Source organism: Lontra canadensis, unplaced genomic scaffold (genome assembly GCF_010015895.1).
Source record: "Lontra canadensis isolate GAN:19392208 unplaced genomic scaffold, GSC_riverotter_1.0 scaffold54, whole genome shotgun sequence".
Classification (NCBI taxonomy): Eukaryota; Metazoa; Chordata; class Mammalia; order Carnivora; family Mustelidae; genus Lontra; species Lontra canadensis.
This window is the reverse complement of record NW_022631048.1, coordinates 12971303-12983040: the sequence shown is the minus strand read 5'-3', so window position 1 is coordinate 12983040 and position 11738 is coordinate 12971303. Positions and strand designations below refer to the sequence as shown.

Here is an 11738-nt window from a genome sequence, read left to right as displayed (position 1 = left end):
AGAGGCACAGAGAAGTATCTTGGAGGGCCTGGGGCCAATAGGGACTCGGGGATCAGCTGCTTCACTCTGGTGACCCCTCCCTGCTCCACCCCTCCGCGGCCCCACTTCTCCTCCGGCTGGTGCCGCCCCCGCACACCCTCCGGTCCGGTCTCTCTTGGGCTCGGAGCCGCACAGCACTCCCGCCCCAGACACCTTCCCAGCCCTCGGCCGCCCGCTTCCCGCCTCCTGGCACACTCCCGCACGCGCACCCACTTCTTCCCGCTCCCTAGGCCGCCCCTCCCCCCCAGCCCGCCCCCGTCCTGCCAACCGCGCGCTCGCCGCCGGCATTACCCCGGAACTGGAGGGCCGGGGCTCGCACCGGGGGTGGGGGGGCTTGTCTTGAGGGTGTGCGCTCGGGCTAGGGGGCGAGTCCTAGGGGAGGTGGGGCGCTTCCCGGGAGGGCGCGTCCCGGCCAGGCGCGCGCTCTGGAAGCAGGAGTGTCCCCTGTGGGTGGGCGCGTCCCCGAGGGGGAGGGCGCAGTCTAGGGGCGGGCTCTCCGCCGCCCCACCCTCGGCCGCGTCCCCCGGCGCCCCCCGCACCCAGCCGGGACGGAGCCGACCGCGCGCCGCAGCCCTCCGGCCATGGAGACGCGAGAGCGGCGGCGCCCGCAGTTTCGGCTGCTGCTGCTGCTGCTGCTGCTCTGCGGTAAGGGCCGCAGGGTCTCGTGCTGGGGCGCCCCGACTTCCTCCGGGGCCGCTGGGACCCGCGCCGGCTTCGACCTCCCGCGCCCGCGCCGGGCGGTGCCTCCTGTGCTGCACGGATCCCGGCCTGCCCGGCGCGCGCGGCTCCGGAGCGGCGAGGCTTGACCCCGGCGCCGTCCCCAGCCTCCGCGGGAGGGTCCTGTGCACCGTCCCCGGAGGAGCCGAAGGCGACGGACCGGGTCTGGGAAGGGAGGCGCGGGGTCTCGTACAGGATCTGCCCGGCCAGCGGGCGGGGGTGGCGCCGGCTCCTCGCAGCTGCGATGTCTCGGGTCTCGCTGCCAGGAGGCTGGGGATGGCCTGCCAGCGCGACACCCCGAGCAAGCAGAGGCGGCGCAGGTCCGGCTTCCAGTTCCCTGTTAGGTAGTGAGCTTCCTGTCCTGGAGCTCTTGCGCACCCCACGCTCAGGGCTTGGGTGGGAGGAATCCAGACCCCATAGAGGGCTGGTCCTTTCCACTTGTCCTTGTCCTCCGAGGACAGCCCTTCCGTGTGTGTGCGCGTGTTCCCCGGGGGCTTGCAGGACCCGGAAGGCGCCGGATCCTTGAGGCCTCGCTCCCAGGCCCCTCCTCCAGCAAGAAAGTGGGGCTCTAGAGGATACCTTGTTTGTGAATTGGGAATGGGTCAAATGAAAAGCTTGTTTTGAAAAATTTTACTAAAGAGATGATCCAAGATCAAGTAAGAGAGCATGTGTGTGTTTGAGGAGGGCTTCCCCTGGAGAGGCTGGGTGGGCAGCCTGCTGAGGGGAGCTGGGGAGCCTTGGCCTGGGGGTCCGGTGCTCAGGGCCTCTGGGAGGGGTCACTATCCCTGGGTCCTGTGGGAGGCCAGCCTTGCCCTCGCTGGCCCATGTCCTGGGCTATAAGAGGCAAAGTTGACCTTGTTTGAAACTGTGGTTGGCTTTGCTGGTTTGGAACCCACCAGGAGGTGGGAAAGGGCTTTCCCGCTTTCTGGGCCACCCTTCCCCTGGAGATGTCTGGGTGGAGAAAGTGGGGCTTCGTCTCACCGTCCAGGATCAGAGCCTAGGGGGAGGTGGATTTTTGTGTTGAAGGGAAGGGTGTGTGATGGCTTCCGGACATCGGGAGCACACCGACATGGGCTTTCAGTAAGCCTCCCGTGCGAGGCCCCTGGAATGGAGATTGGGTGCCTCAAGGGAAGGGAGCTCTTAGCCTCATTCCCAGGATGACTGGGGCTCCCCTGGCCTGCCTCCAGAGGCATCTGGTCCTCCCTTGGTGGCTCCACGGTCTCCCTCCCGCGGGTGGGGCACTCTGGCCCGGGTGGGGCACCAGCCCGTGCTGGTCCTGCCAGAGGGAGGGCCTTGGGAAGGGGCTGCTGGCTGAGTGGGACGCGGGGAGAGGCAAGACCTGCTCATGGTCCCACGCCATGTGTCACCGGTGGGGCCGAGCTCTGGAGGTGGCTGCCGACAGAGGCTCCTTGAGGCCTGACCGTGGAGGGCCCCGCAAGGAAGGTGAGTTCAGGTGTCTTGGGGTGGATTCCAGACCTCCATTCGGGGGCACCTGCCACCACGCAGGACCTCGGGGTGCTGAGCTCACCTGTTCTCACCCCGACTGTTCATACTCCAGCTGGGCCTGGTGACACAGGTGGTTGGCCGAGAGGGGCCTCGAAGGTCTTCTGACCCTGCTCCTCGTTTTACAGATAAGAAACCGAGGTCCAGGGTGGGAGGACTCTGCCCAGACTCAGGGGCAGGGGCAGAACCTTCCAGAAACCATGGCGTGCCACTCAGAGCCTAGTGCCCCGTGTGGCTCTCATTTCCATCTGGGGAAGGATGAGAGGCTCCTGTATTTCATTTCCAAATGCCCCTGTAAGAGGCCTTTCTCTGGGAAATGCTTCTGTTTGGTTGTTTATCATCTCCTGGAGTCTGGAAGTCCCCGAGACAAAAGGAGCCCAGCGCTACATTTTCTTCGTTTCCCTGGTGGAGCCAACGGAGTTGTGTGTGTCAGCTTCGTTCCCGAGACCTTCCTGATGCAGCCTGTGGCAGCCGCCCGCTCTCTTGGTGTTGTCAGGAATCTGCGTCTTTACCTGCTGTTCTAACGCTGGCTGGGGCGTGGGCTTTTGCTGGGAGCGCTTGAGCGGGGCCTGCGGCAGAGATGGTGCTAGAATGCCTCTCCCCCGCCCCCCATCCAGGACACTTCTGGCTTGTCCCACGGGGCCTGCATTGTGAGGACCCAGCGGTGGCACTGGCCTAGCATCCTCACGGCACCCCCCCACCCCCGCCCCACAGTCCTTGACGGCGCATTTTCCACCAGTCCTGGCCAGGCTCCTGCTGCACTGGCACTGCCGGTGGAGACTGTGGTCCAGGAAGGAGGAGGAGGGGCAAGAAGAGAGAGGGTCCGGGGCAGAGGGAGGAGAACGAGAGGAAGGAAGCCCTGTGCTGGCTCTTAGGGGGCTGACAGCAGGTGGTTCAGGTGCGCTGTGGGGCTCCTGGGGGTCCAGGTCCAGGGGCTGCCAATCCAGGGGTCCAGAGGGTCCAGATGTGCAGGTCCAGGTGTCAGATCAGGTAGACGGTCTAGGCGAAGGTGGGTTTTCACCGGAAGGTGTGGTGGCAGCCAGGAGGAGGGGACAGTGCGGGATTTGTGTGGCTTACGCCCTTGTGGGAGGTGGGTGGAGCTCAGGAGACTCAGATGGGACACTGTGATGACCCCATCAGGGCAAGGCCAGGCCCGGAGATGCCTGAGGGCTGGGTGTGGAGAATACTGGTGGACCTCTAGAACCTATGGTGGGGGGCCTGTTGGGGAGCTGCAGAGAGAGGTGCCTTCGGAATAGGGCAGTGATGGGAGAAAGGAACACGGGCTGGCTTCGTCTTCATCCCCCCTGCCCCCGTGTGGCTCCCAAGGGCCTGCACTCCCGAGTCATTGGCACCGTGTCCTTGTGGCCCTGGACCCAGGGCTGCCTTCCTGCCAGCAGCTGGGCAGTGCATCTGGGCAGGGTGGTGGGGTGAGGTGGGGCCATGGCACAGCCTGGTTCACTTGACTCTGCATTTGCCTGTGGGAAAGTCGCTTTTACCCTGGGCATTTAAACTGGGGGGATGGGAGCAGGGACGCTGTTCCTCAGGCAACCTAAGGATGGGATTGACATGAGGGTGTCGGCTCAGGCCAGTATGACAGGCCACCGGGAGGGGGCATCTCTGCAGGTAAGGTGGCTTGGGCTTGACCCCCCCCCCACTGTGTTACTGAGCAGGTGGATGACCTTCCCTTTGGGGTGACCCTGTCTTTTTAAGTGCCTCCACGAGCGAGAGCTTACTTAGGACAGGCCACTCTGTGGACATTGGTCTCTGTGGAGGAGACGGCCAGGCTCCTCTTGAAGGAACATCAGCTTGAGACTTGACTGCTGGCAGCCTGGACCCGCGAGTGAGGCCCCGAGACTGGGTTTAGCGGGAGCGCGCGGGGGTTGGAAAGTGCCCTGGGAGGCCTGCTCAGCCTGGCTCGGGGCCCACCTTTCCAACCTCACTGCCGCCCCTTCTCTCCTAACACCCGTGGGTGCCCCCCTCCCCACCTAAGCAAAGGGCAGTCTGGCTCTCTAGCCTCCTGTCCGTGCCGGCGCTCCCTCACGGTTCATTTCTGTAATCTCACTGATGTTTCTGTCTACTCGTTTGTCCTGTAAATTACGGAGAGGGGGTGTGGAATCCGCAGCTGTTACTGTGGATTCGTCATTTGTTCTTTGCGATTCTACCCACTTTTGCCTCCTGTGTTTTGACGCCCTGTTATCAGCGGCGTACATGTTCGGCACAGTTACGTCTTCTTGGTGCACTGACCTGTTGGTCACTGTGAAAGACCCCCTCATCTCTGGTGATGTCCTTTCCCCGAAGCACTTGCGGCCGGTGTGCACACAGCCATGCCACCTGTCGGGAGCAGCAGCGGCGCGGCACGTCTTTCCCACCCTCGTACTTGCAACGTGTTTCAGTGCTTCTGTTTAAAGCAGGTTCTTGTGAACAGCCTGTAGCTGGCGCTTGCCTTTGCATCTCAGCTAACAACTTTGCTTCTTCTTCTTCTTCTTCTTTTTTTTTTTTTTTAAAGATTTTATTTATTTATTTGACAGACAGATCACAAGCAGGCAGAGAGACGGGCACAGAGAGAGGAGGAAGCAGACTCCCTGCTGAGCAGAGAGCCCGATGTGGGGCTCGATCCCAGGACCCTGGGATCATGACCTGAGCCGAAGGCAGAGGCTTAACCCACTGAGCCACCCAGGTGCCCCAACAACTTTGCTTCTTAACTGGGCTGTTTAAATCTATTTTTTAAAAGATTGTGTTTTTGAGTACTCTCTTCTCCCACTGTGGGCTCGAACGCCGAGGTCAAGAGTCACGCGTTCCGCTGACTGAGCTGGCCAGGGCCCCTCAATTTGACCGTTGGCGTGGGTTGGCTTATGTCTCCCATCGTGTCATCAGAACTTTTCTCTTCTCTTTTTTGGTCTTTTTTTGGACTTATATTTTTTTAAACTCCCCGCGTCTTTGCCCTCTTCATTCTTGTCTCCCTTTTGTTCCCAGAAGCGTCCTTAGGGTCACAGGGCCACCTCCTGTGGGGTGCAAGCCCCTCCCTGAGCTGGTCACAGGCCTCCCCACAGGGCACTCTGTGGTCCACCCTGGGGACAACCCGGCCTGCGGTGTAGGATCTCAGTGGGTCAGAACCTGCCATTTCTTGTTGACGGGCATTTCTCCTGTACGTTTGCGGCTCAGACTGTGAAATTTCTGCTGCTGCCCTCAGGAACTGATCATTCGTTCATTCATTCATTCTCTTGAAAAGTCTTTTCGGAATACCAACGAGGTGCTGATGGTTTGGGGAGCGAGGGAGCAGCAGACCCACATCAAACACCGACAGTAACAACATCGGAAAGACAGGAGCCTCTGTGGGCACATGACTGATGCCCGTCCCTACAGCCCCTTGTGAGTGAAGCAGGACCCGTTTCCCTTAGTTTACAGATGGGGAAACTGAGGTCAGCGGGTGACCAGTGATGCTGGGTGTGAGCCCGTGTCGGCCCAGTTCTGGATGTGGGCCTCTCTCTTGTTTCCTTCTCTGTGGTTTGTTCTGCGACACAACACTCTGCCAGGACACACACAGATGTGTACGCACATGTACACACACACACACGCACGCACACACACATCTACACAGCAGGGCTGTGTGCACACATGTACACATGTGAACACACACATATGCACGCACATACCAGGACACACACCACAGGGCTTTCTTTTAATTGTGTGGTGGGAGCCAAAGCAGGGGCCATGAGAAGGAAGATTAAGAGAGGTGTCTGGGGGGGAAGGGTGGGCCCGTCCTGAAGGTGGGTGCTGCTCAGGGGGCAGATGAGCTGGGGGAAGGAGGAGGTGGACGGATGGTGGTGTTGGGAGCAGAGGTGGAGGGAGGGGGGCTGCTGGGATTCCTGGGGGGGGATCCCTGCCAGACCTGGGGAGTGACCTGGCCCTGCTTCTGGAACACGAGTCCCTGCGTCTCGTCAGCCCCGGGCCTCCTGGAATGGAGGGGCGGCCCCGACAGGCAGTGTTTGCCCCCGCGGGGGCCTCTGCTGGGGCCCCTGTGGTCCTAGATGGTCCGCAGACTCTCAGGACCTTCTGGGGGTGTGCTCTGGGCACCCGCGCCGCTCACGCTGCTGTCCCTGACCCTGTCCCTGGGGTGGGACTCGCTGCCCACCCCCACTGCACGTTGAAGCCCACCTGCTCTCGGCTTCCCTGACCCCCAGGACACGCATCTCTGACTGCCGCGTTCCCTCACCTTCCCCCTCCCACGCCATGTCGGGAGGTCCCTGCTCTCCGGGTCCCATTGAGGCGCAGCCGCACGCGTCTCCTTTAAGGCAGAGGCTTCACCTCCCTGGCCCACGGCACGAGTGCCCCCAGATGCCTGTGGGGGGGACGTCAGCAGGAGGCTCGAGGGTCACTTTGCAAACCACGTTCCCGGCCGTGTCACGCCTGCGGCTGTCCCCTCTCCAGGTGTGTGTCCCCCGGCGGGTGGCTGCAACGAGACACGCATGCTGGAGAAGCTGCCGCTCTGCGGGAAGGCCTTCGCCGACATGATGCGCACGCTGGACACGTGGAAGCGCTGCAACCTGTCCGAGTTCATCGTGTGAGTGCCGCCGCCGCCCTGCCCACCCCGCCACACCTGGCCTCCCAGCTCACCCCGCCACACCTGACCTCCCAGCTCACCCCGCCACACCTGACCTCCCAGCTCACCCCTGCCACACCTGACCTCCCCTGCCCTCCCCCGCCACACCTGACCTCCCAGCTCACCCCTGCCACACCTGACCTCCCCTGCCCTCCCCCGCCGCACCTGACCTCCCAGCTCACCCCTGCCACACCTGACCTCCCCTGCCCTCCCCCGCCGCACCTGACCTCCCTGCTCACCCCCTCCGCACCTGACCTCCCAGCTCAGCCCTGCCACACCTGACCTCCCCTGCCCTCCCTGCCGCACCTGACCTCCCTGCCCTCCCCCACCACACCTGACCTCCCCTGCCCTCCCCCGCCACACCTGACCTCCCCTGCCCTCCCCCGCCACACCTGACCTCCCTGCCCTCCCCCGCCACACCTGACCTCCCCTGCCCTCCCCCGCCACACCTGACCTCCCAGCTCACCCCTGCCACACCTGACCTCCCCTGCCCTCCCTGCCGCACCTGACCTCCCTGCCCTCCCCCACCACACCTGACCTCCCTGCCCTCCCCCGCCACACCTGACCTCCCAGCCCACCCCGCCACACCTGACCTCCCAGCTCACCCCCGCCACACCTGACCTCCCAGCTCACCCCGCTGTACCTGACCTCCCAGCTCACCCCTACCACACCTGACCTCCCCTGCCCTCCGTGCCCATTCCCGGCAGATGCAGAAGTTTCACTGTTTCATTCAGGAACAGTTCCCCCACAGCAGCTGTGTCCGGTCCACGCAGGGGTCGTGGGTGTGGACCACACCCCCAGACCCACTGTCTGCTGGGGGTACTGGGCACGGAAGCCCCTAGAACAGGCATTGGGAATGGGGAGCCAGGGGGCCTGGGTTTGGGAGTCCCTGAGTCTTGTTCTCTGGCCCGTTTGAATGGAGGGTCTGCACTTTCTCATACCCATGAGCGTGGCCCGGGCCGCAGAGCCAGGAGCCTGGGGACAGCGGCTGGCACCCAGTTGCCCCTTCCACTGCACCCAGGGAGGGACCCCTCGGGTGAGCCATCCTTACTGAGGTGTGGGGCCTCTGGGGCCACTGGGGCCCCCTCGGAGGGGCCAGCAGAGCCTGGGAAGTTCCAGGCGACCCCTTCCCCAGACCCGCATCCCTGCCGGCCCTGACCCCGCCTAGTCGTGAGCGTCCAGGTGGAACTGGGATGTTACATAAAGGGCTCTGGCGGGACAGCAGGGCGGGGACCAGCATCTGGAGATCTCTGTGCAGCGAGAGGGGGACCCCAGGGCCATATCAGTGTCTCAGAGGCATCGTGAGGCAGAGAAGAAGCGTGGCAGGCGCAGAGAGAGTCCTGGGTGGTGGAACAGGGAGCGGAAGATGACGGCAGGAAGGCTGAGCTGCGAGTCCGCCCACAGGCCGGGTGACTTGGGGGCAGGAGTTCTGGATGGTGGGCAGGGAGACGCAGGGAGAAACTCAGGGCCATTTCCAGGTGAGGGCTCAGGTTCAGATCCCGAGATCTCGCCCGGTGCCCGGCACCAAGTCCCCGGACAACAGCACGGCCATGAAGGGGCAGAGGCATGTGTGCAGAGGGACAACAGTGGGCTAGACACACGTGAGGACTCGGGGCCTCACACGCCCCACGCAGCCCTGGAAACCAGGAGGGGGTGGGGGCTGGGGCTTCAGATTTCTAGAATGATTTTCCCCACCAATCTGTCATCATGGAAACAGCGTCAGACACACAGAGCTCCCGCCTCGTGTTTCTCCGGCGCCCTTTCTCGGGGTGCAGGGGTGGTACCACTCCCCGCCCCCCAGATAGTGAGCAAACCACGGAAGAGGATGAAGTGAGAGGCGGAGGGCAGAGACAGTGTGAGAGCGGGCGGGCAGGCGTGGCAGCTTCGGGTGGGCCGAGGGGTCCCAGGGGCAGTGAGCACCAGAGGGGCCTGTCCCCACAGTGATCTGTTTCTGAGGTCACTGCCCTTGTCCTCGCCCCACGGCCAGCTTGCTGAGGATGGAGACCCCCTCCTCCCATTAAGGGGTGGCTGCTAGCGAGGTTTCCAAGTGCTGTGCTGTATTGCCTACGAGCAACAACACAGGAAGCAAATCTTGAAGAAATCAAGGAGCTGAGTCTGAAAAGCGGCTGCCTGGTGGGAGAGGGTACCTGGCCGGGGGCTTCTGGGCTGCGTAGCCCCCGGCCATCGGGGCTAGAGCTGCATTTCTTTAACTATGTGTGCAGCGCCCGAGGAGCTGGAAGGAGGGTGCTCCAGGGGCCACACTCAAGGGGGACACAGAGAGACCCCTGCTCACTAGGGGATGCTGGGGAGAACAGCGTTTTGTGACCTGGGTTCCCCGATGTCACGCATACAGTGCCTTCCTCGTGAAGAACCCCTCAGTTGTGTCTCCAGCCCGAGCTGGGGCCGGTGAGTTTGCAGGGCATGGGGCTGTGTGCTGATGGCAGGCTGCTGGGGAGTGGTGGCCTTTGCAACCTTTGTCGGCTCAGCTGGCCCCCAGCATTCTCCAGAAGCACCTGGCCTAGGCACTCAGCATGCACCTCCGTGAGCCGATGTCCGGAGACAGGTGCTGTGCTCAGCGCTGTGCAGGTACACACGTGGGTGCACTACCCGATCCTCGCCGTTATCCTCCTGGAGAGGTACTATGAATCCCACTCACAGGTGGGGAAACTGAGGCTCAGGGACCCAAGACGCGTGGCTGAAATCTGGAAGGCGGTCTGCACGGTTGTGCACGGGCTTCCGGGGGGCATGGCTTCCTTGCCTGGCTTTGCCCGCTTGGGTCCAGCCTCATCTGGCCTAGTCTCGGCCCTGGGGAGAGTGGTGGGGGGCCTTCTCGCAGGCAAGGGAGTCAGAGCAGGGGTTCTCGTCAGTCCACTGCCCTTCGTTTCCCATCCTTGCTGGGTGGAGACAGCATCTGTGGGGGAAGCAGCTCCTTCCTGTTGATGGCTCAGGGCAGGCCATGTTCCCCAGGACAGTGCAGGAAGGAGGACGTGGGGCACAGGGCCTCAGGCCTTCCTCGCCCCAGCTTTTGTTCCCATGTGAGCCGAGGCTGGAGCCCGTGGGCCTCCTGTTCCTGATCTGCAGGCGGCACTCGGCCAGGTGTGGGAAGGCACGGGCCGTGGACAGAGCCGGTGCCCCCTGGCACGTGTCCATCCAGCCCTCTCTCTGGAGCACCCTGGGTGATGGTCTCAGTCTAGGCTCCCACCTCCGGAGGCTGCTGGTTGTGCTCAGGGCGAGGTGGCTGTTTGGCTGACTCTGGATGCCCGTGGCTGCAACCCTGGTCGGTGGTTTGAACTGTCCAGAGCCCACCTGCTGGACAGATGTGGCACCTCATGGGTGGCTTGCTGTGTGCCCTTCAGAGGTTTGATGACATGGACAGGGAGGCCCATGGGGGAGGGGGCTTGAGCCTGTCCTGTGTGATGGAGGCTGCTGTCTCCTGACCTGGCAAAGGAGGCAGCTGGCCCTTGGCCTTGGAGACCCCTCCCCTGGGATCCACAGAGCATCTTCGATGATGAGGGCCTTGTGGGTCATGCATCCCTCTGCCTTGAAAGAAGGGGTCAGGCCCTATGTGTCCTCTGGGCAGACTGGGCCCAGACGGAGGGCTCTGGGAGCTCAGGGACTCCCAGGGAGCTGGTCGTGGGCATGAGGCATGGACAGAACTCAGCCGCGGAGCTTCCGTGCTCCGTCTGCTCTTGGTTGAGATGGGTGGTCTGGGGTCTGGGCTGGATGAGCCCAGGGTGTGTGCAGAAGTCACCTCACTGGCCTGGGGCTTCAGGTACAGGGGCTTGGTGGCGGGCATGCAGCAGAGCGGTACAGAGCATGGTTGGACGCATGGGGGAGGCGGCTCAGGCACTGCAGAGTCTGGCTCTGGCCCAGGGGAGGAAAGGCTCGGCGGCGGGATGGTCACTTTGCCCCAGGAGCCTCTGGGGAAAGAGACGGCATGTCACATAGGGACCGTGCTATCAAGGTCGCGAGGGCGCTCCCTTCCCCACTGTCCAGCGCCACCCAGGACTAGGCCCCAGCCCCTCTTTCTGGGGTCACTGCCCGCTTGACAGGGGTCGCAGGGGGCCCGTTGTCACGCCCTCGGCCTTTGCAGGTACTACGAGAGCTTCACCAACTGCACGGAGGTGGAGACCAACGTGGTGGGCTGCTACTGGCCCAACCCGCTGGCGCAGGGCTTCATCAGCGGCGTGCACCGGCAGTTCTTCGCCAACTGCACCGTGGACAGCACGCACTGGGAGGACCCCCCCGACGAGGTCCTCATCCCGCTCATCGCCGTGCCGGTCCTGCTGACCGTGGCCATGGCCGGCCTGGTGGTGTGGCGCAGCAAGCGCCCTGACCAGCTGCTGTGAGGCCCGGCGGTCCCAGGGGCCGCACCTGGAGAGAGGGAAGGCTGGGCCGGGGGCTGGGGAGCCGCCCTGGACCCGGACCCGGACCCGGACCCGGTGGTCGTGGGCAGGCGCCACCCGGCCCCACAGCCCGCTGCACTCACGCTGCTCACTTAGGCGCTTCCTCTTTCTTGGGCCGGGGAAGAAAACGCGCCAAGACCAGAGCCCGAATCGCTGCTGCTGTGCCCGCCGCCCAGGCTGGGTGTCCGGGTGGTTCCTTCGCAGAGCCCTGCTTGGCCCCGCCGCCGAGCCTCCTGCCCTGACCCCACAGCCGGCCTGGCTCTGACTCCGCCTCCCAACCCTACTCCACCCCCTGCCCTGACCCCACCTCCTACCCTGACCCCACCCCCTGACCTCACCCCACCTCCTACCCTGTCCCCACTTCCTACCCTGACCCCACCTCCTGCCCTGACCCCACCCCCGGCCTGGCTCTGACTCCGCCTCCCAACCCCACTCCACCCCTGCCCTGACCCCACCTCCTACCCTGACCCCAC

At 63.7% G+C, this 11738-nt stretch overlaps 1 protein-coding gene across 1 annotated transcript; it reads left to right on the top strand.

Moving 5' to 3' along the window:
- Positions 1-400: 400 nt before the first annotated feature.
- On the top strand, positions 401-11507 carry RAMP3 (receptor activity modifying protein 3). The gene is made up of 3 exons (XM_032875027.1): positions 401-684; positions 6688-6820; positions 10953-11507. Exons 1-3 carry the CDS (start codon positions 621-623, stop codon positions 11206-11208), a joined length of 453 nt encoding a protein of 150 aa, XP_032730918.1. The 5' UTR covers positions 401-620; the 3' UTR covers positions 11209-11507.
- The last annotated feature ends 231 nt before the right edge of the window (positions 11508-11738 follow it).

What these genes read in the sequence shown, in the direction of transcription:
- RAMP3 (XM_032875027.1), top strand. Translation starts at nt 621, where the DNA reads ATGGAGACGCGAGAGCGGCGGCGCCCGCAGTTTCGGCTGCTGCTGCTG. An exon ending in GCTGCTGCTGCTGCTCTGCG is followed by an intron (nt 685 to 6,687) that starts GTAAGGGCCGCA and finishes TCCCCTCTCCAG; the next exon opens with GTGTGTGTCCCCCGGCGGGT. An exon ending in AACCTGTCCGAGTTCATCGT is followed by an intron (nt 6,821 to 10,952) that starts GTGAGTGCCGCC and finishes CGGCCTTTGCAG; the next exon opens with GTACTACGAGAGCTTCACCA.